A 21,524-nucleotide genomic window follows, 5' to 3' on the forward strand; every position below is an offset into this window, starting at 1 on the left:
TGCGACAAATCCCGAATACGACAACACCTGAATACGACAGCTCCCGAATGCGACAAATCCCGAATACGACAACACCTGAATGCGACAACTCCCGAAGGCGACTGATACCTGATGCAACGACACACCAAACTCGACAACACCCGAATACGTTCAAGAACGCTTCACTTTGCTCTTCCAGGAAAAAGACCGACAAAGAAAAGCCATCAGTCAAGGAGAAAACGACGCAAATACTTCCCGAAAATGACACTCCAACGAAGTCAGCACTGCACTGCAAGTTGTGAGGGGTAGACTTCATGACGGCCGCTACCGCCATATCGACTTCAGTGTAGGCTGTGAAACTTCGAACATGACGCACTCATCCATTCGTTTACCGAGCTATGCAGGACCATCGCAGCAACCAACAAGCTTGCAGCAACAACAAACTGTGCAGCACGTAAGACTAGAGGACACAGAGCAGTCAAAAAACCTCGTCCACGACTTAGCACAAGCACCATAAACGAGAACGATTAAAATGTTAAGAAACAATACAGCTATCGACAATTAAACAACTTCAGCATAATCTTATGTTGATCTATCTTAGTCTAGAATTAGCGCATAATGTCAAGGAGCATAGTATTGATTAGTATTTCTATGGTAGTGAATTAAAATTTGAGGCATGGGGTTTTGAGGATAGTCTTCGGTTGTAGGGGGTTGTCATGACACTTCCCTTCAAAAGCAACGCGAATTGGAAGCGCGGTAAAACTTCCATCTGGACTCATGACAATTTGGGTGCTAAATCCACCCTTTCCCGAGGAATACCGACATAGACATGCCTCCATATTATTGAGCTAATAATCTGTTCTTATTGTATCTTGCAGTTCCTTTTGTGAGATCTCTTGGTTAGTCAATTGAACCAAAATTAGATTTCGTATGAATGTTTACCACAAGACTGTTTGGTAGTAGAGTGGTTAGGGCGACATAGAGACGACTTCGCCAGCTTGGCTGGTTTACTGATCACTTCTGGCAACATGGATTGTCGTTATGTATTTGTGGCTTCGTGGACGTTAAGGATCAACCGATCTGGTGAGCTGTGGGCTCATGTGTATTAGTTTTGTTGAAGTTTAGCTTCATCGTACCGCTCAAGATATACTTGAGGATAAACATCTTGATCTGAATAGTCTCTATGTCGTTCCTGGTTTGAACAGATGTTTGAGTTTCTTGTGAGCTTGCTTCGCTCAGCTCACAAGAAACTTCTCTCTTGTGGTAGTGTTGTGTAACGTTTTTGAGCAAAATTGAGTATAGAGCAATAAGATGTAGCATTAAAGCACCCAAAACATAGTTATTCACCCACTGCGTGAAGGAATATGCGCTAAAGGCAAACGAGCGTGTAGCGACGCAAGAAAATTTCTCGACGTTCGAACAACTTCAAGTTGCCCGGTTAAAAAAACCGCTGAGCATAAACGTCGACTAGTGAAAAGGAGGGAAAAAAGCTTGGTGTGCTTCATCCACGCGGCGTAGTTTTTCGGAAGTGGCAGCCGTTTTTTGAAGTGGCAGAAAAAAAAAAAAAACCCTCTAGGAGGCAGGATCAAATTCCTGATTTTTCATCACCTTGCTCATCAAGACCGGCGGAAACATCGACACGGGTGAAGAAGGGAAAAACCCTCACACAGAGGTAGGTCGCAAACCGAAACCAAAATTGTGCCTCATTTCACATTGCTCGCATGTTACAGGGCCGTTCCGTTCCGTGTCGGGCCAATTATTGGCAGCTCCAACTGGTCGCGGTGGAATATTGCCGGACCAAAACAACCCCTCCTAGAGGTAAGCCCCAAAAGCACCCCCTTAAGAGCACACGCTAATCCTGAACTTTTCTGCAGGGTTTTTATTCCGAAGCGACAACTATATCACGCACTGCGGGCAGAGTGTGGGAATTCATTTCCGCACTGGAAACAAACGGCGGAAGTTTTTATTTCGAAGCAAGCCTTTGCTCCGCGCGGAAGCAGGCGGCGGAAGTTTTCTTTTGTGCCGCTCCAGAAACGGACTGCGGGAGTTTTTCTTGTTCCGCACGGCAGCAGGCCGCGGAAGTTTTCGTTCCATTCCGTGAGCAGACTGCGGGAGGTTTTGTGCCGCGCCAGAGGCCGACTGCGGGGACTTAGTTACGCATCGGAAGCAGATTGCGGGAAATTCTAATCCGCTCCGGAAGCAGACAAGTGCGAATGTAAGCAGCGCTAGTACCGCGATTGGAGCGGAAGTTGCTGCGTGACAGAGGAGGCCAAGGTGCACTGGTGAGGCGCAGATCCACCGTGGAAGCCCAATCTTGCCTAAGAAACTCCAGGAATTTGGCAAGACGAGTGGAGCAGCGATTCCGTGATGAAGATATCACCGTGCGAGCGAATCATGCATGCAGTAAACATGTAAGTCGATATTCTTGCTACTTTAGTCTTAGGGTGCGAGGCCAAATGCCAATATTGCACCAGCTCACACTCAAGTTATCATTGCTCTTATTTTGGCCACAGATAGCGCCACTTTTAGTAAAAGAGTCTTACACTCGTAACACTGTTTGATATTCTAATTTAATTTTTTTCTCAGCAATTTAGAAAACAGAATCCGCTGAATCTTATTCCTCCTAAGTTTTCTGAAATTTTGTCTCCATTCTCGTCTTGAATACTGAGTAAGGTTTTAAATTGCATAATTTTAGTTTTTTTAGAGCCTAAGTTCTGGGTGCTGGATTCTGAACATGGCATGTTAATACATTGCGTTGTTTTGCTCGCCGAAAGTATGCTACACTTAGAAGAATCTTTTTTTATCATTAAACTTTCTTCGACAAAATTTAACACAACACTTGCCGTAACTCAAAGCAGGTAAATTTGTGGAATTTGGTTCAAAGATTTCTAAGATATAGAGTGCCGAATCTCGTTATTTCTCGGCTATGATTTTTTCGCGGTCCCTAATGTGTTAATCAACTTTGCCGAAGTTTATTCTGTGTTTTGCGAAATAATATTCTATCTTTCTGTGATTAAGCCCGAAAACTTTGTGATGCTTTTTCCATTATTTAATTGAAAAGTCATGACGAATTGGTTCTTTTCTACAGTTTGCCTAGAAAAATCAATCAACATAAGCAATATTATCACATTTTTTTTCCTATTAAAAGTTAGGAATCCAATATTTTTAAAGACATCAATTTTTTTTATTTTGAAAAAAATGAGAAAAATTGAAAAAATCTGAAAATTTAGTGAAAATTTAAAAAATTTTGTGTTTTGTGACATAAATTCTGTGATGAAAATTTGCACAACATTCTGTAAAATAATAGATTTTTCTTTAATTTTGGCAACTTTGGTGTAAATCCGAAATTTGTGTCTGAATTCGCAATCCGATTAGAAAAAATGCAGGTTTATCGTAATTCGAATTTTAATGCTGAAGTCTTAAAAAGACATACACCGTCTTAGCCGATTTAGGCTTTACAGACTGAATGAACGACATGGACAACTCAAGATTAACATTTAACACCCAGTACCGAGATGGGAATCGAACCCATGCTATCAGTGGACCAGCGATCACCGTTTTACCACGCTAACCACTCGACCACCGAGACGTACGATTCGAATTTTTAAAATTTTGCTAAGGCTTTAATTTGCTTTTCGATTTTTTTTTCCTGAAAAATGCCCAAAATGTTTAATAAAATTAAATACACACAAATTTGGTATTTTTTTACCTTTTGTTCATTCATGTAACATGATGGCCACTCATTTTTAATTTTTCTGTTTTCCCGCAAGTTTTTCTTCTCAAAGGATAAAAATTGAACCTAATTGTGAAAAACTATTTTTCAACCATATGAGAGAGATAAGTATTTCGCGCTTTTTCCGCTTGTCAATAATTTGAATTTTCATTCTTGGACAAATTTTTTGATAGCTTTTGACATATAACACAAACCTGAAAATATTGATTTTATTAGAATTTTTTTTGTAAAAATTGATTGAAGTATGGTTATGATGAAAATGTGAACTGAATTTTGTGATTTTTGATAAATTGTTCTTTTCATTATCCTAATTCAAAACAGAAAATTCACAAAAAAATTCTCAAAATATTTTGGAACTGGAAAACTTCAGAGAACTAAAATGTATGCGCTTCCGGTTTTGATTTGAAATTCCAGGGCTTCTCCCGGTTTTCCCAGTCCCATTTTCATTTCCCGTTTTTTTCACGGTTTGCTGGTCGCCCAGGTGCCGATCTCGAACCAGAAAATTTTCGTTGTATTTTCCGGAGATAAACAAAAAAAAATGATGTCTAGTACTTGAGGAGACTGACGGTCTGTGGAAACTGCAAATCAGTCAGTGTTTCATAACAATTGACAATATGCAAAGAAAACTACTTCTAAATGCGACCGTTTACCTGCATAGTCCCTCAAAAGGTCTCACAAAGTTTTTAGTAGAGATGTACCGAATAGTGGTATTCGGCAAACGGCCGAATACCGAATAATGACCTTTTCAACTATTCGGCCAAACGAATATTCGGCCGAATATTCGGTCGAATATTCTATTTAGTTTTTATGAGAAATCAAAATTAGCGATTATTTCAATACTTTCTGTTTCCTCCATATTAATGCCCCTCATGATTTTAGTCGATTATTTTCAACCAGATGATATTATCGGATGATGATTTTTATGTAGGGGTCTTTCTGATTTTTCAAATGTCACCAATGACTGAAAAGACATCGGATGACTAGTCGCTTAAACATACCATACTATCAACCACACGTATCCACACGGTGAGGCATTCAGGACGATTTAAAAAAAAAAAATATTAAAAAAGGGCAAAATTTATGTTTATTTTTAAATTTTTGAAAACATCGTTATTGAACACAAAATCTAAAAGTTAAAAAAATGAGTTTTTTATTTGATTTACTAAATAATCTGACAAAATTTGGGAAGTTTTAAACAATATCAGGATATTCCGGCCTGATTTGACTAATATGGAATCTTTACTGGATTTATGGGCAAGCCTGAATATATCCAGAAAATCTGAAATAAACTATATTAAAATTATAAAGCGATACTTGTCAGCATTCTCCTGTACGATCTGCAGTGAAAGATACGCGGATACACCTTAGATGTATCGCAAATACAGCATTACTTCTGAATATTTTATAAATAATCCAAAATCATTTGAAAAAATTTACAAGTCTGTAGAAGATATTCGGCCTATTCGGCCGAATACTTAGCTCAACTATTCGGTGAGCCGAATATTCGGCTTAACGGTTTTCTGGCGATATTCGGCGCCGAATATTCGGCCGACCGAATATTTGCCCGGATATTTCCCGGATTTTTTCACAATTTTCACAAAGAAACCAAAAAAAAATCAAAGTTTTTGAGTAAGTTTTAGCAAAATCGATTAACGATATGGAAATTTTCAACGGTTGTTTCAAATAATTTCGCTGATTTACTTTTATAAACCTTTAAATATTTAAGCGCTCCAAAAAGTTTTTGAAAGTCTGCAATTACATTAATAAAATATTAATTTAATTTTTTTTTGCATTTTTTCTTTGCTTTTATTTATAATAACACCTAAATTTTGCCCGGTTTTTGGATTTGAAAAATTGAAATCAATGCCCGGATTTTGCCAGGTTTTTTTGAAAAAATGCCCGGAATTGCTAGGCCCGGATGGGAGTGGAAAAAATTCTGGCAACCTTAACCATTTACTTTGAAAAGGGTAGTTTATAGTATTCATTATAGATGGCACACGTGGTGTCCAAAAATGAAAGTCGAAAAACTTCTTCATTGGACGCTATCTCAAAAACCACTTGTCAGAACATCATAAAAATTTGCCCTAGTAAACATTTACATCTCTAGACAGCTGAGCTGAAAATTTCATCTATTTCTATCTATGCATTCAAAGTTCTTCACAAAACAAAGTGTCGCATTTTTTTCTAATACACTCCTTGTAGCTGTTTAAGTCAAGAGCGTCAAATGAACACTCCAGGAACTCTAACGGGTACAAATTTCTGGATGAGGATGAGGATTGAAACAGGTTGAAATATATTTCGAAATATTGCTTAACACATTAAGGACCGCGAGAAATCTAAGCCCGAAAACACCAAAATTTGACGACTGGACGAAATTCTTCAAATTTAGAATCATTGAGTTATCAGAAGTGTTGTACACAATTATGTAGAAAAATGTTTCTTTATAAAATAAAATCACATTTAAGTTATGCTTCTTAGTAAAGCGCACTTGCGTAAAGCGAAAAATCGAGATATCGCGTAGTTAGTCCGCAACGTGTTTATAAGACTCTTCGGAAAATGTTCAGACATTAATGAAACATAATTCTGATACGGCACTCAACTGCGACTTATGTTCTGCTTCACGATCCGTCAGGAGCACGTTGACCCAAGTATTCCACATAAAAACCTGCGCCTTCATACAGATATCGGGACACTAAAATTACAATCAAGGTGTTCCTCTACCGAGGTACGATACTATATTATACATCATAAAGCATACCGTCGGACTTGTGGAGCTATGCGAAGTTGATACCTGATGTAAGTCAGACCCCGCAAAGCAGAAGCAAGTTTATGGATTGATGAACTTCCTCACAAAAACAAAAAAAAGAAGCAAAAAAAAACTCGTAGGTACGCAGGTAATTATACAATACCGTACCACCAGCTGCCAAAGGAGGGAAGAATTACGACAAGAGGCTGCCATCAACACAACTGGAAGCATGACACCGGAGAAAGTCTTAAAGGTTGGATTACTAACGGAATCATATGATTCTAGACATTGGTGAGCTACTCAACCTCCTCAACCTTTTTCTAAGCAGAAATCCTTGAACTTGAACTGTGCTGCTTCGTTGTGGTTAACGAGTATATTTTATTCATATTTTTATTAGGAAAAACCTCAGGTTCTAAGACAAGAGACTCTATATGGTATACCAACAGGATGTGCGTATAGTTGTTATATGATTGAGAAAAGTGGAAGGTCACTTCTCGAAGCTTGTTATATAAGTTAATTCGTGATGAGTTCCAACATTCAATGACGAAACGAAAGGGTCTGGTTTGGAAATACTGTTGACATAAAGATTGGTCTGAAGTGAGATTACGTGAGCGCCACTGGAATAATCCTGACTTTAAAAAAACATACCAAGTGTGAATCATTCATTAGATAACTGGATTTGAAGGAGGTAAACTACGCTGCTCATACATAAAACAATATTTTTTCAGGAAGTTTGAAATTAGTTCATGGTATTCCCTTAGTAAATAATTTGGTTTTTACATAACTTCTCAAAATAGAATTGTTTTATTTTATCATCTAAGGAAGTTGGATGGCACTTCTGGCGTCTTAAGCACTAACATCCGGATTGTGACTGGCGGCTAGCTAACAACCCATGAGCCTCTCTTTCACGATGTGGAGCAGCAGAATTGGCCAAGCGGAACCAACCGAGCGAGCAGCAGCAGCAAACTTGTTTCGAGTGATGTTTCGTTCATAACGAAAAAAAAAAAATCAACCATTAATTACACATTCACTTGTGTGTTGCTGTTGCTGCTGACTTTGAACGGTGTGAACATGGAAATCGAGGAAATCTATTGGATGATTTCTGGTAGTTACCTACGCAGCGCCACGTTCGTTGTGGTTGTTTGAAGTCATTTTCAATAGCGGCCACAACTATACCAATTACAACTTGAAAACTATGTTTCCGAAGCGTTCGAAGCCATGTGAAAACTTTGGAACACGAATGACGATTAGGTGTCTTATTTTATTATATAAAATAATCTCGTTATATCCTCATTGTTTTTAAATTATAAAATACATAAATATTGTTGTATTATTAGTTAAATTATCGTAAATAAATAAATAAATAATTAAAATTTCAATGCTTTTGGTATCAACATTTAAAATAAATCGTTGAGCTAAAGATTCCCTTTTCAAACATTCCGCATAAGGCTATGATCATTTAGTATCCTATCACTTTTTTTTCAGACGATAACTACTTTCCTAGGGGTTGAATATGTAAAATTTTCGCAGCGTTATCTGTTAATCATAAAAATAACTGTCTTGTCTATTTTTCGAAATTTTTAAATAACGTGTTTTTTAGATATTTGCGATGCAAAAGGTAATGGTCAAAATACGCATAATTACCTCAGAAATCTATCATTATCGGCTTGAAAACTCATAAAAAGTTGATTTTTTTAAACTTCTATATCTGGGTAATAAAAGATTATAAGGAGACTCCCTAAAATGCTCGCAAAGTTAGAACCAAGCATCAGAGTGGAATCCTTGATCGCAACTATGACTAAATGCCTATTGTTTTGGTGAATAACTGAATGCAGACCTAACTATACAGCAAATCCTTGTCCGGGTGGCCAAAAGTGTTTTTTGACTAGAATACCATCAGTGGGCAGTTCCACGGATCGCTATCTGTATAACCAGATTATGACGCAAAAGGTAGATGTCTTCTTATTCTGATGGACGAAGAAAAAACAAAAAAAAAAAACAAGTTTCGATATCCATTTTTTCCCGAGTTTCCTACATTCCTATCACATTCGAATAGGTTTTTCTAGCTGAATTGGTGTAAAATATCATGATTTTTAAAGAATAATGATTCTGTAGTAAAAATAATAGTTCAGTACATGACTGAAAAAAGTGTACAAGGATAAATTAAAGGTTTCAAAATTAATCTTCAATATTTCTTAAGGTCAACGATAAATAATTTTTGTAATATTTTTCCATGAAATATTATTAGCTTCATTTCCTTCGTAGAAAGTTTTTCGATCAAACGAATTGTTTTTAAAATACACACAATATTTGTTTTTTTTTAACTTTCACTTGCGCTTCATTCATTCATTCGTTGATCGCATATTTTTTTGACTGTTTGGTGAAACGAATAATCGGCCAAATATTCAGTCTAATATAAAAACAAAAGCTATTTAAAATCGCCCGGAGAGATGGCTAACAAAATCATCTCTAACTTCAGAGGTAAATCGATGCAGTCCTCCATCGCAGAGATTCACTCTCTCTACAATTAGTTTAATTTTAGGATAGTTTTAAGGTTTAGGTTTATTATTATTTTTTTGACATTACAGGATGTTCTCCTACATTTAAATACTTAATTGTGCTCAACAAATCAACAACCAAGTGGAATAAATGAATTTTAGTGATTAGTAATCTATAGGGCTCTGAACAGTTCATTATTGAGCTGAACACCTAACTTAATATAACAATGTAATATAAATGTAATGATGAATTGATTATACAAATAAAGACATATTAAAAAAAGCTATTTACAGGGTCGCTAGCGATTTTTCGTTTTGAAATTCTAAAGTTTTTCCCGGTGTTTCCCAGGTTTTTTCCGGTTATAAATGATGATTTTCTTTTTTATTATACTAAATATAAAGGGCCTCAAATCTCTAACTGTTTGTAAGATTTGTTGTTTGTTTGAATATAAGATTTTTTTTTCTATCAGGGTAGAGACCTTAGATTCAGACAGGAGCTTGTTTTTGATACAATTTTTACAGAAGACATATATTTCAGCGTAGGAAACTTTAAGCAAAAGTTTCACGTAGGAAGAGATAAAAACTAAACACTTGCTTCGTTCCTCAGACCAATTCAAACGAAATATGCAACAACATTGAAAACCCGATATCTTCTTCTGATGAAAAAGAGGTGTAGCTATGCTTAAAAACGTCTCATATTGTCAAATTATTTGCTTTATGCATAAAATAATTCCATGAAATATGTATATCGAACACTAAATCATTCCAAACTAAAACTAAAACTGGTACAGTAGAACCTGGATAAGCGAAAAACTCTATAAGTGATAGAAAACACCAATTTCCAAGCTTTTAAAGCACAAAATCTCTTTAAGTGAGAGTGTAAAACCTTTATAAGCTACAGTCGTTTCCCTGACTAGACCAAAGAAATTAGAAAAAAATACCACTTTGGTATTGAAGTTTTAGTACCAAAATGTTTATAGTTCCATATTGAAACTCACTCGAGAAAACTTCGAACTGGTGCTTCAACTGGTTTCTTATAAATCACTGAATTTTTATCAAATACACATTGTCTCTATATTTTTATCAAGCATCGCACCGATGCAGTTACATCACTAGAACCGGTAAGAAATTTACTTGAAAAGCCATCGTAATTTTTTATTTCGTAATTAAAAAATCTAAAGATGCCAAAATGTGACAAATTACGTCAACTTTTCAATTCAGTTTTTAATTTTTTTCAACTGTAACAGGAACAGCTTTGGCGGTTGATTGATTGAAAAGTACGGGTTTTACAAAGTTACATTTTTTGTGGCCATGAACTTTTAAAAAAAAATCCAAATATTCAACATATAGCTTCTAACTTCAGCTTTCTCAAGCACTAAGTGATTTTTTTTCGAGCACTTAATAATAACAACTGATTCACAGCTTTATTCATGAAGCATATTTTTTCATAAAAAAAAATCTTGGAATTTCAATAACTTTAAAATAATTGATTGTAGCTGAAAATTGTCTGAGAAGCATATTTGAGTCACGTTATAAGCTTTTCAAAACCATAAATTTTGTAAAAATCGGTTGAGAAACAAAAGCGTTTTAGCAAAAATGATGTTTACCGCCATTTGACTGCTCGCGGTATGAAAAGATATATACAAAGTGTCAGTATGTTTAGGGTTAAATTTTGTAGCATTTGAGTTATGTCATATTGCTTCGCAATTAGATAAAAACGCGATTCAAACTTTATTGTTTACTAAAAAACAAAATAAGCGTTTATGAGATATATCTATATCGGGATTGTAAAAAACACTCTTGAATTTAGAAGTAATTTTAAAAGAATTTTTTAAATTCCGTGAAAATTTTTTTAACCTGACAATTTTCCCGGTGAGGGACCGAAATTGCCGGTTTTTCCCGGTTCCCCGGTGGCACGATGAAATTCCAAAGTTGCAACCCTGTAATTTAACACCGCAGGGCTCAATAACTTCACACACTTGTTCGAAAAAAAAGTGGACCCTTGCCGGAAACTTGTACATTTTAGAAGTAATTTTCTACTTAAAGACCATTTGTTCAAAAACGGAGAAACCGAATTGATTAAATCCTGAGAACGTGATCGATTCAAAATTTAATCTCATCAATTCCATCCCAGAAGCAGACTGTGCTGTACATATTCAAGGATGAATAATATTAAAAATTATTTAACATTACTCGAAGCACATTGATGGATATAACATTACCCTGAGGCGATTTGGACTCATTTTTGAATTTCTCAAACCCTGGAGTAAATTGAAATTAGAAATGTACCGAATATTCGGTCGGCCGAATATTCGGCGCCGAATATCGCCAAAAAACCGTTGAGCCGAATATTCGGCTCACCGAATAGTTGAGCTAAGTATTCGGCCGAATATCTACTACAGACTTGTAATTTTTTCTAATAATTTAGGATTATTTATAAAAGATCCAAAAGTAATGTTATAAAAGCTACACAATCATTAAAAACTTATGGTTTCAGGACTTATGGTGTTTCCGCGAATCTTTCATTGTAGATCATTCAGGAGAATGCTGTACGGTATCGTTTTATACTTTGATTATAGTTTATTCCAGATTTTCTGGATATATTCATTGCCCATAAATCCATTAAAGATACCAGATAAGTCAAATCTGGCCGGGATGTCCAGATATTGTTCAAAACTTCCCGAATTTTGGCAGATTATTTTCTAAATCAAAAAAAATAATCAAATTCCTCTTTCATGTGTTAAAGATTTGGTGTTCAATTTTTCAAAAATTTAAAAATATACATTATTTTGCCCATTTTCAATTTTTTTTTTCAAAAATCGTCCTCAATGGCTAACCGTCTGGATACGTGTGGTTGAAAGTATGGTATGCTTAAGGTTAAAAATAATCTATCTTTCCAACAACTATTTTAAAGATATCTTGCTCAAATTCGAACTTCATCTAAACCAATATTAGAGAAGCAATTTTAAATAGCTTGGCACCTGTTTCGACATGTTTTATCCCAGATTTCACGCAATCTCTTTGGTGATAAACGCCCTAGAAGCGACTAGTCATCTGATGTCTTCTCAGTTATTGGTGATATTTTAAAAATCAGAAAGACCCTACTTAAAAAATATTTTGTATTACATCATTCGATAATTTCATCAGGTTGAAAATAATCGACTAAAACACACGAGGGGAATTAATATGGAAGAAATAGAAAGCATTGAAATAATCGCTAAAGGTTTTTTCATTGAAAACTCAATAGAATATTTGACCGAATATTCGTTTGGCCGAATAGTTGAAAAGGTCAATATTCGGTATTCGGCCATTCGCCGATTACCACTATTCGGTACATCTCTAATTGAAATGGTGTAAATTTTAATTTATTGTTTATCAATGGCAAAAGACATACACCTGTTAAACAGCTAATAACTTTTTTGTCTTAAAATATACGAAGTTATGATATTGGACAAAGTTGTTCACCAGAAAATTTTCTTCAGATAATTCATAAGTTGGCATGAAAACCATAAGCAGGCTCGGTTCCACAGAAGAAACAAAAATGATGTTGATTTTTCAGTACAAAATATTAAATCTTCCCATACAAACCTAAAAGTTCGAATTTACTCATATAAACGTTACTTAAAAATTCAGCAAAAATCATGGATAAGTTTTGGACCAAAACGAAGCTTTTGTAACCCCAGGGTTTGAGAAATTAAAAAATGACTCCAAATCGACTGAATCTAATATAACATTTATGTTGCAGTTATATACCGTGACCGGCCCTAATTCTGCGCAGTCCCAAACTCTGCGCATTTTCATATTCAAACAGAAATATTTCAAGATGTGATGAAAAAAATATCCATAAAACTAGCTGAAACTCTTCAGTTACTGTTTATCTTCAAAATGCTTCGAATTATTTTGAAATCTGATGAATTGTTCGCGAGAAATGGAAAAAATCAAAATAAATGTAAGAAGCAAACGTTGAAAAATGGCCGCCGTTAGCAGTACAGCTTAAGTGTTAGGAAAACAAAAAGATCAAATGAAACAGTGTTAAACAGAATTTTCTCATTGGAAATGCCTTTACGTGAAAGATAAAATCATTCTGAACGTGATTGCTAAAAAATTTGAGAAAAAAAATGGTTTTTCAAATCAAAACAATGATTTTACCAATGCGCAGAATTTGACACCGTTTGTTTACTTATGTTCCTAATGCGCAGAATGAAAAGCACCGGAGTGAACTGATGTTAAAGCTGCAAGGAATTGAATGCAGGAAGTTAGGAGACTTTCAATAACAGTTTTCCATAAAATTTAAGAAGATTGTGTATCCGTAAAGTTGTTGGGAGTTTCTTAGGAATCCCTTCGAAACTAAATATATCTTTTGTTGACAAAAAAAAAAGAAAATCTTGATTTGCGTTCTCTATCATGTTCGCGGGTTAATCCGGTTAATCGTTCAATCTCAACTGAACAGACTGTTTCCGACGTATAGAAGCAGTTCCGGCGAGTTACAAAATCGCCCCAGTTGGGGGAACTACGCGAAGCTTCTTTCGGTTCACCCGCTCACTCGCACTGGTTGACTAACTGATACTGAATGAGATTAAACTAAATGAAGCAGGGCGTAGTTACCCCAGCTGGGGCGATTTTGTAGCCCGCCGGAACTTCTTCTGTATGTCGGAATAGTGTGCCCTGCACACCAACGAAACAAGTTAACCTGGCCAGATCCGGCGAAGAACGTGATCGGTCAACAAATATTGGGTAAGCGAGCAAGTAACACATAAGTGTCACATAAGCTTCAAAGTTCCAAGGCTTAAATTGGCCTTTTTTCATAATTTGCAATACTTCACTAAGCGTAAAACACGTTTTAAGACTTTTTAATTAAATTTAATGTTTGTCTTACCAGTACGGAATGGTATATTGGTTTTATTTGGGTGCGCAGAATATGGGACATATGCGCAGAATTAGGAACAAATAGAAAATAGTGCGCAGAATAAGGGCCATTTGCATTTTTTCCAAATGTTGTAAATAATCCACATTTTTGCTCCAAAATTGAGCTCTCATTATTTTTGCCGTTAAATTTGTTAGTTAGCCCAACTGCACACGAAATTTTGAGGAAATTCATTGAAAGGTAAATTTTTTATAACTTAAAACATTTGAAAAATCCTTAACTGCGCAGAATTAGGGCCGTTCACGGTACTCGAAATTTAGGTACAAGTACAAAACAAAAAGTTCGAAAACAGCTACTTTTGAAAATTCGTCAACAATTTGTGGTTTCGTATTTAGAGAATCCAATGATACCCAAATGTGTCAAATCATGTCAACTTTTTAATGTACTATTCAATTTTGTTCTACTGTGACAGAAACAACTTTCACGGTTGGTTGATATAAAAGTACAGTTTCCACACCATATTTTTACAAATTCTAGAAAACATTTTCAACTTCGTGAAACCTCAAGTAAGCAAACACTATCTCTGCAAGAAATAATATTGTGAAAAAGTTCAAAGAATTTGAAGAGTTTAAAAAACTTTTAATTCGTGTTATATAATTGCAATGGTTTAACATACATATAAATTAAATTCCTTGTTTCTAGTTTATAATTTTTTTTTTGTGGCATTTAAATAGCTCGGGGAGCTGACGCTTGAAATGAAAATTAGAATAGTTTGGAGAAGAAAAGGAGGACCTGCGTACACTCGGAGTATTTGAGCGACGAGTGTTAAGAACCATCTTTGGCGGCGTACAGGAGAACGGAGTGTGGAGGCGAAGGATGAACCACGAGCTCGCGCGACTCTACGGCGAACCCAGTATCCAGAAGGTGGTGAAAGCTGGCCGGATACGCTGGGCGGGACATGTTGCGAGAATGCCGGACGACTGTCCTGCAAAACAGGTGTTCGCTACGAATCCGGTAGGAACAAGACGAGCGAGGGCGCAACGAGCAAGGTGGTTAGACCAAGTGGAGCGTGATCTGGCGAACGTGGGGTGCCCGAGAAATTGGAGAACGGTTGCCATGGACCGAGTGAATTTTAGGAATTATGTTCGTCAAGTTATGTCATGAGACGGAAAACTATGTAAATAAAATAAAATAAAATGGAGAAGAAAATTTAAAGTTTAGAGTAGGCAGCGAAATATAGAAAGCGATCATGAGACGTTAGTTAGACCATCATGCACTGCATTATACCCACTCCGGCTTAATATGGACAGAATGCAGTTCAAGATAATTAACACCAGTTGGAGGAAGGACAAGGGCGGGTTGGATACTGGCCTGTACACACTCCCCCAGCATCTACATACTACAGTTTATGGACGCATTTAAAATAAAATAAAAAGGAAAGATCTCACCAAGTTACAGGACACCATATTTAGCCGTTAATTTTTAGTTAGATCCTTGGGCTGACAACCACATCATGCGATAACCATCTTCTGGATCCAATGATGTTAGGGGATGGCTTGAAGATTATTCGAGTTCTTCCAAACTCGACCCTCAACGTCATCATTGGACAAAATGATTTGTCGGTAGTGCATGCCACGATTCAATGATAACTCAGTTTTTGTGAATCGCAGCCTGCGAAATTTTATCCACGCTTGGTGACCTGGCAATTAGATCTAAAACGTGGAATTACATCGCCGGTGTCTTCAAAGGGCGCTAGAAATCGATATTCAGGAACGTAAGTGGAGATGGATTGGGCACACGCTGCGAAGAGATAAAAACGAGATTTGCAGAGAGGCGCTTGAATGGAATCCAGAAGGACATCGAAGGAGAAGCGGAACCAGAAGCTCGTGGCGGCGAAACCAAGCCGCGGAAATCCGAACTGTCGGCGAGAATCTTGACTGGGACCAAGTGAAGACGCTGGCTCCGGATCGTCAACAGTTGAAGTCTATTACCACGGCTTTATGCGCTGGAGAATCTACGAATGGATGATCATTGAGTAAAGTAAGTAAGTACTTGAATGTATGTATGTATGTATGTAGATAATCCACCATGGGTGCACGGATTCACCGCAGTTTTATCAAAGCATGTGTCCATATGCATTCTTTAGATACCACAAATCTTCAATGCAGTGTTCACAATACCCGACACCATGGCTTCGTGTGAACTGTTGTGGAATGGATGTAATTCGTATTCATGAATGTATATTTTGGAGAAATTATTCAATCAGCTACACAACCAGTTCAAAACACATAACATATTTAATGTTATAAATTTACTACAGGTATTCCGGCATCCGTGTATATACCTGGCCAGCTGGCAACTGATTGAAAATTCCGATATATAATGTTTATCTTACCCATCGGCCAATATTGGTCGATAAATCCATAACCTTTTGTCGATAATACGATCCAAACACCAGGCTTCTAGTTAGAAGCTTGTACTTTTTGAGCTGATCATGATTTATGCCAGCTAATTTCATTTCACTATCCCTTTTCCACCTTTCTTCACTATGCTTATACACTTTTGCCAATAAGTACCCAATTCACACAGTCACTCTTTTCTTCTTTACTTTTTTATCAACTCTGTTTTTTGAATTCCGATCAAATATGCAAACAATAATTGATTTCAATTATTTTTTGAAAACTTTTCTTTTGCATTCATTTCAATTATTTTCTTATTCACTCATCCACTTAACAACAGATTTTTTTTCACCACTTGCAGAGACATTTAGCCCTTCTGCCATCTGCCCCTGATTACCCACCTTCCGACCTCTTCAAGCCTATGCATTCTAAAACTAAACATAACACTCTATTTCTTCCCATTAATTCACTATATTCATATATCTTTTATTCATGCACCCCCGATTTTCCTGATACAATAATAGGTGATAGTAGCACGACTTTTTCCTCCTGTTAGCAATCTTCACTGAATTTCTTTTTCTTCTTTTATTCTTTTCGCCTCCCACCACACACTAACTATTTGCCCATTTTCCTCGTAAAGCCTTTGGCTCCAGTGAATTGAATTCACCATAATTTTGATTGAGTACGAGTAATTCGAACAGCTCCAGACTAATATATTTTTCCAATCATTTGAGGTTTATTTCAACCAGCTTAAAAACGGCAAAGCAGGCTGTGCAATTCATTCGAAACATAAATGAATTTCGAGCATTTCGGAGTGTTTGCTCGAATATTTCTCTCGGCTACCCGTTCGCTCGCACTATTTTATTATTGAACACACGCACACTAACATATCCGAGATTCCGATCAATGACTCCTCCATCCTCAAGGGCCAAGGCTGCCCACTCCTTGTGCTCACATTCAAATTCAGCCTAATATTTTTTTCTAATTCTTCACAAAAATGGCTATCCCCCGACTAATAGTCATATCAGCAGCAACATGTGAAAAGGGTATAAAAGACAAAGTAAACAAAATCGGTTTTCAGTGGATTCTAATAGCCCAATATAAGCTCTACTTAACACAAAAACCGTTTCTAGTTTTTCAGTTTTCGTAAGATTTATAATGCAGTTTGAGTAAAGGATCTAAAAAATTTAGAGCCATAAAATGACATTATCCTCACACAGATTGTTTTATATGATGTATGATGTATGATGTAATCTTCCATCCTATGTAGCGTGGCACAGCCCGTTTGCAGCGAACTATCTCGCATCACAACTTGATCCAATTTCTCTATTTATTGCTTCTAAACTGCCTTTGAGTGGACTATTTCAAGGGAGTGAAGGTACAAGTAGAGTAACCTGTACATTTCATTTGGGGAAAGGATAGATTGTCTCCACCGAAAGCACAATTCATTACCAATAAATAAAAAGCTCAGCCATTGTGATGTGAAATGTTCCATAGGATGTGTATAGACGAACCCGCCATCCTCAACGACATGTTGAGAAGGTAACTGCCCAGTGCACTCTACCTTCCATATCGCTTTGAAATGGTGTCCGGATGGCCCTCCCTCAACCCCATTGAAAAATAAATTTAAAAAAACCTTCTAAAAAAATGGCAGTTATACAGCATTAAAAAAAAAGAATTTTAGGTCAGATAAGAAAATATATAAAGAAATAATGAATTTATTTGAAAAAGTTTGAAGAACTACTATTTTTATTATGATATGTTTTTTAAAATAGATGGTTTTAGAGAATATGACGAAACTAATAAAATTTGTGAATCCATCCATCCTGAATCTAGCTCATTCATTTGTACTATAGTGCGGAAAAGATCATTAGTGTATGAGAAACAGAGTAGGAAGTAGAAGAAGAGATCTGTAGAAAAGTAAACTGAATGAATGGAACTTTCTCACCAGGATTTAGCTACTCGCCGTCCAGATGGGGACACCCAATACGCCAATTGCTCATGGAACCACTACCACTTAGCAAAATATCAAAACCACCTGTTCGGCTGATGTCATGCTGAAGCCACAAGCAACGCAACGCGTTCACATGACAAACCAGCTCTCATTTGATCTCCATGGAAAAAGCGCAGACCTGTCATACTGAGCGCTTTGTAAAGCGCGACAAATCCATGGAGATCAAATGAGAGCCGGTCCGTCGTGCGAACGCGCTGCGCTGCTTGCAGCTTCAGCATGACATCAGCCTTCGGAATCGCGTTTCCCACACCCCCTCCAACACAGGAACATCGCAAACAAAACCGAGTAGGCCACGCCAAAAAAAAACATCGAATGCATTGAACGAAACACACAGACACATGCTCTCGCGCAAGAAAAACCGAACGAATACTTCTTTGCACTCTTCCTCTCTCTACAAAAATTAAGAGATTAAGCTATTCCATACTGCCATGCCACTATTTCGATGTGAACTTCGGAAACTTTTCAGAAAATTCTTCTACATTTTCACTTTATACTCCACAATTTAATGGACTTCCCAGAAAGAGGAATTTTTACCACCCACACAACTGGTTACACATGCGCATTGCCCTTATTTCGAACATTCTCCGATTATCCGAAAATCCAAGCAGGCCGAAAAAAAAACTATCACCCATGCAAACACACTCTCGACGCCGAAGAACTTTCGCACATAACGGGGGAGAAAAAAAATCGACTGGTGGCAGAGCCTCTTCGGATAGTTATCATAAATTTTAAATCAAATTTCCTGGACTATCAGGAACCTGGCCGATTGAAAACTGTCATACACAAACAAAACCATTCGACTCTATGTAATAGAATAAACTATCGATTAGCACTGGAATCATCATTAGAATAATGTTAATTGTAACCGCGACCGGAGCGTATATAAAAACCGAACCGTACTACTCGACTTCCCGAACGCGAATGATCCTCACACAGATTGTTTTATACACCCTTTACTCCACAACAAAGCAAACGGTCTAGATGCAAAACATTAAAAGGGGAAGAATTGAGTAAAGTAAGTAAGTACTTGAAGTACAAAAATTAATACCGTATTTGTTTATGCCGAGTGTTGCACTAGTGTTGCACTGGTGCACCACTAGGTGCTGTCAAACTGTTTGTTTATTCGGACGGTGTTGCACTGGTTTTGACCTGTCGGAGTTCTGCTGACGGACGGTGGCCCACCGATAATTTTGCCAGTGTTGCGAGAGAGCGTGTGAGTGAGCGAGGTAGCAATACACTGGCGAGGATTTGTGTTTGTTTTTATCGGGTACGGTGGAACACTCCACGAGTGGAGAAAACAAATACAGTATAAGATGATATTTGTTACGGATCATATTGATCTATACGGTATGGGAAGTTTAATCTGATGTCATGCTGGAGGTTTATGTTTAAGCTTCAGCTGTAAAATTAAGTCAGTACCAAAACGTGAAATGGATCATTTATGACGTTTAGAGCAAAACGCGTTTGAAAATTTTGCAATCTTTTTCAAATCGCTAATTAAAAATCACGTGGAATCTTTCAAGTTTGTATGAGGAGTAGGTGCATTCTTAATATGGTTTCTATCCAGGGATGCCAGGTCTTGATGATGAAAAATCTGGGCAATTTTGATAAAAAGTCTGTGTGTGTCTGTGAATAAGGAAAATCACAAATTTGAAGCGGGGGGTGGGGGGGGGTGTGTGTTTGTGCTATGGTGTTCGGGTTATTTTCGAGTTGATAACTATATAACAAACACTGTTTCCTACCACGGACCATGCCGATCTTATTTTTAAAAAAATTACCAAAGAATACAATCCACATTTTAGTCTAATCTGCTACTTGCATATCAAATCTGATACATTAATATTGATTTTATCTGTCAATTTTTAAAGTCTGTAAAATCTGGGCACTCTCAGCAAAAATCTGGGCAAAATCTGTGTCTGACCAATATCTGGACGAAGGGTCAAAAGTCTTGGTTTTACAGACAAATCTGGGCACCTGGCAACCCAGTTTCTATCGATAAAAGGATGTGTTCATGGAAAAACAGCTTGCAATTGCTTATAGAACATTGTGTTAGGTAATTCCTATCTGTGTTGTCCACAGTTGTAACTTATATTTTTTGGTATGTGACATATCCTTATTGAAAACTGAAAAGGTCTTCACTTACCGGAATTGTAATAGTCCTCGAATTCGTCATCATTGTCCGATGAATATTCCATGTCCGATTCTTGGTCTGCCATTTCCGTTGGTCCGGAAGTCGATGTCGTCAAAAGCCTTGTGATGGATTGTAACTTTCGTATTCAGTATTCAGACAATTTTATATTCCAGTTGAAGTATAATTTCAACCCCTCGATGACGTTATTCCGAAGTGTTGAATCAGCTCGGAATTCCGTATTTCGTCAAACCTTATCGAACCATCTGAGTTCAATTTCTGTGCAACTCGTTTACCACACCACAACCAACACCCGGAACCAAAAGGTTGATGAATTGTTGCGCTTCTTCAATTTCGTCGACTATTTGCACCTGGCTCTCTTGCAGTATAATTTATCGATAGCACTCGCATGCACCTTTCGCCTTCACCACATGATCATAAAATTTGGGCTCTTCGTACCAGAGATACCGTCGTAATCCGACCGACGGCCCACTAGCATCAGATTCTAAAATTTCGAGGGGAGCTCACTTCCTGGGGCCGTTCTCCTGGTACGGCTGGAAAATGTGTTATTTTTATTTCACCTTGAATTTTGCACTTTTACAACACTACCTTAAACCAGGAGAGGCCAGGAAATTAAGCGAAGAAAGACACTGAGCTAGACGTCAAACAAGCGTAATAATTTTTTTTTTCTTTATTTTATCCACCACAGCACTAAGCACTATAAGGAAGATTCTATAATCACAAAATTGTCGCCGAGAGCAACAACCGATTTCGGATCTGGGACCGGAATTCCCTGGAGTACCTTATAAGCAACGCGATCAATGATTTAGTTAGTCTGTGCTGCCCCGTTCGAAACGCTTTTCCTGGCTAATATTTCCACTTTTTTGCAAGTTAAATTGAATCAACACCTCGCAAGTCGCAGCAAAGCAGCAGCAGCAGCAGCACAGTGCCAAATCCGTCTAGTCCAGCGGTCGGCAACCTTTTGAGACAAAAGAGCCAAAAATTGCAAATTAAGGAAATTTCCAAGTTTGAAAGAGCCGCACTTCATTTCATCCTCACCAAATAATGGTGATGGCTACATTGCATCCTGATGTGAACTTAGTTTTATTATCCTTTTTCACATCGCCACAGATTTTCGTTGTTTTATTGGCAAACGGAAGCGA

At 37.1% G+C, this 21,524-nt stretch overlaps 1 protein-coding gene across 1 annotated transcript in view; it reads right to left on the reverse strand.

Annotated features, from left to right (window-relative positions):
• LOC129750508 (potential E3 ubiquitin-protein ligase ariadne-2) overlaps positions 1 to 21,320 on the reverse strand; it is a 60,769-nt gene extending 39,449 nt beyond the window's left edge. The window contains exon 1 of the mRNA XM_055745471.1: positions 20,377 to 21,320. Within this exon, the coding sequence (XP_055601446.1) occupies positions 20,377 to 20,449 (73 nt within the window). The 5' untranslated portion in view covers positions 20,450 to 21,320. The remainder of the gene's footprint in view (positions 1 to 20,376) is intronic.
• Between the last annotated feature and the right edge of the window lie 204 nt (positions 21,321 to 21,524).

The sequence above is a fragment of the Uranotaenia lowii genome, chromosome 3 (assembly GCF_029784155.1).
Source record: "Uranotaenia lowii strain MFRU-FL chromosome 3, ASM2978415v1, whole genome shotgun sequence".
Taxonomy (NCBI): domain Eukaryota; kingdom Metazoa; phylum Arthropoda; class Insecta; order Diptera; family Culicidae; genus Uranotaenia; species Uranotaenia lowii.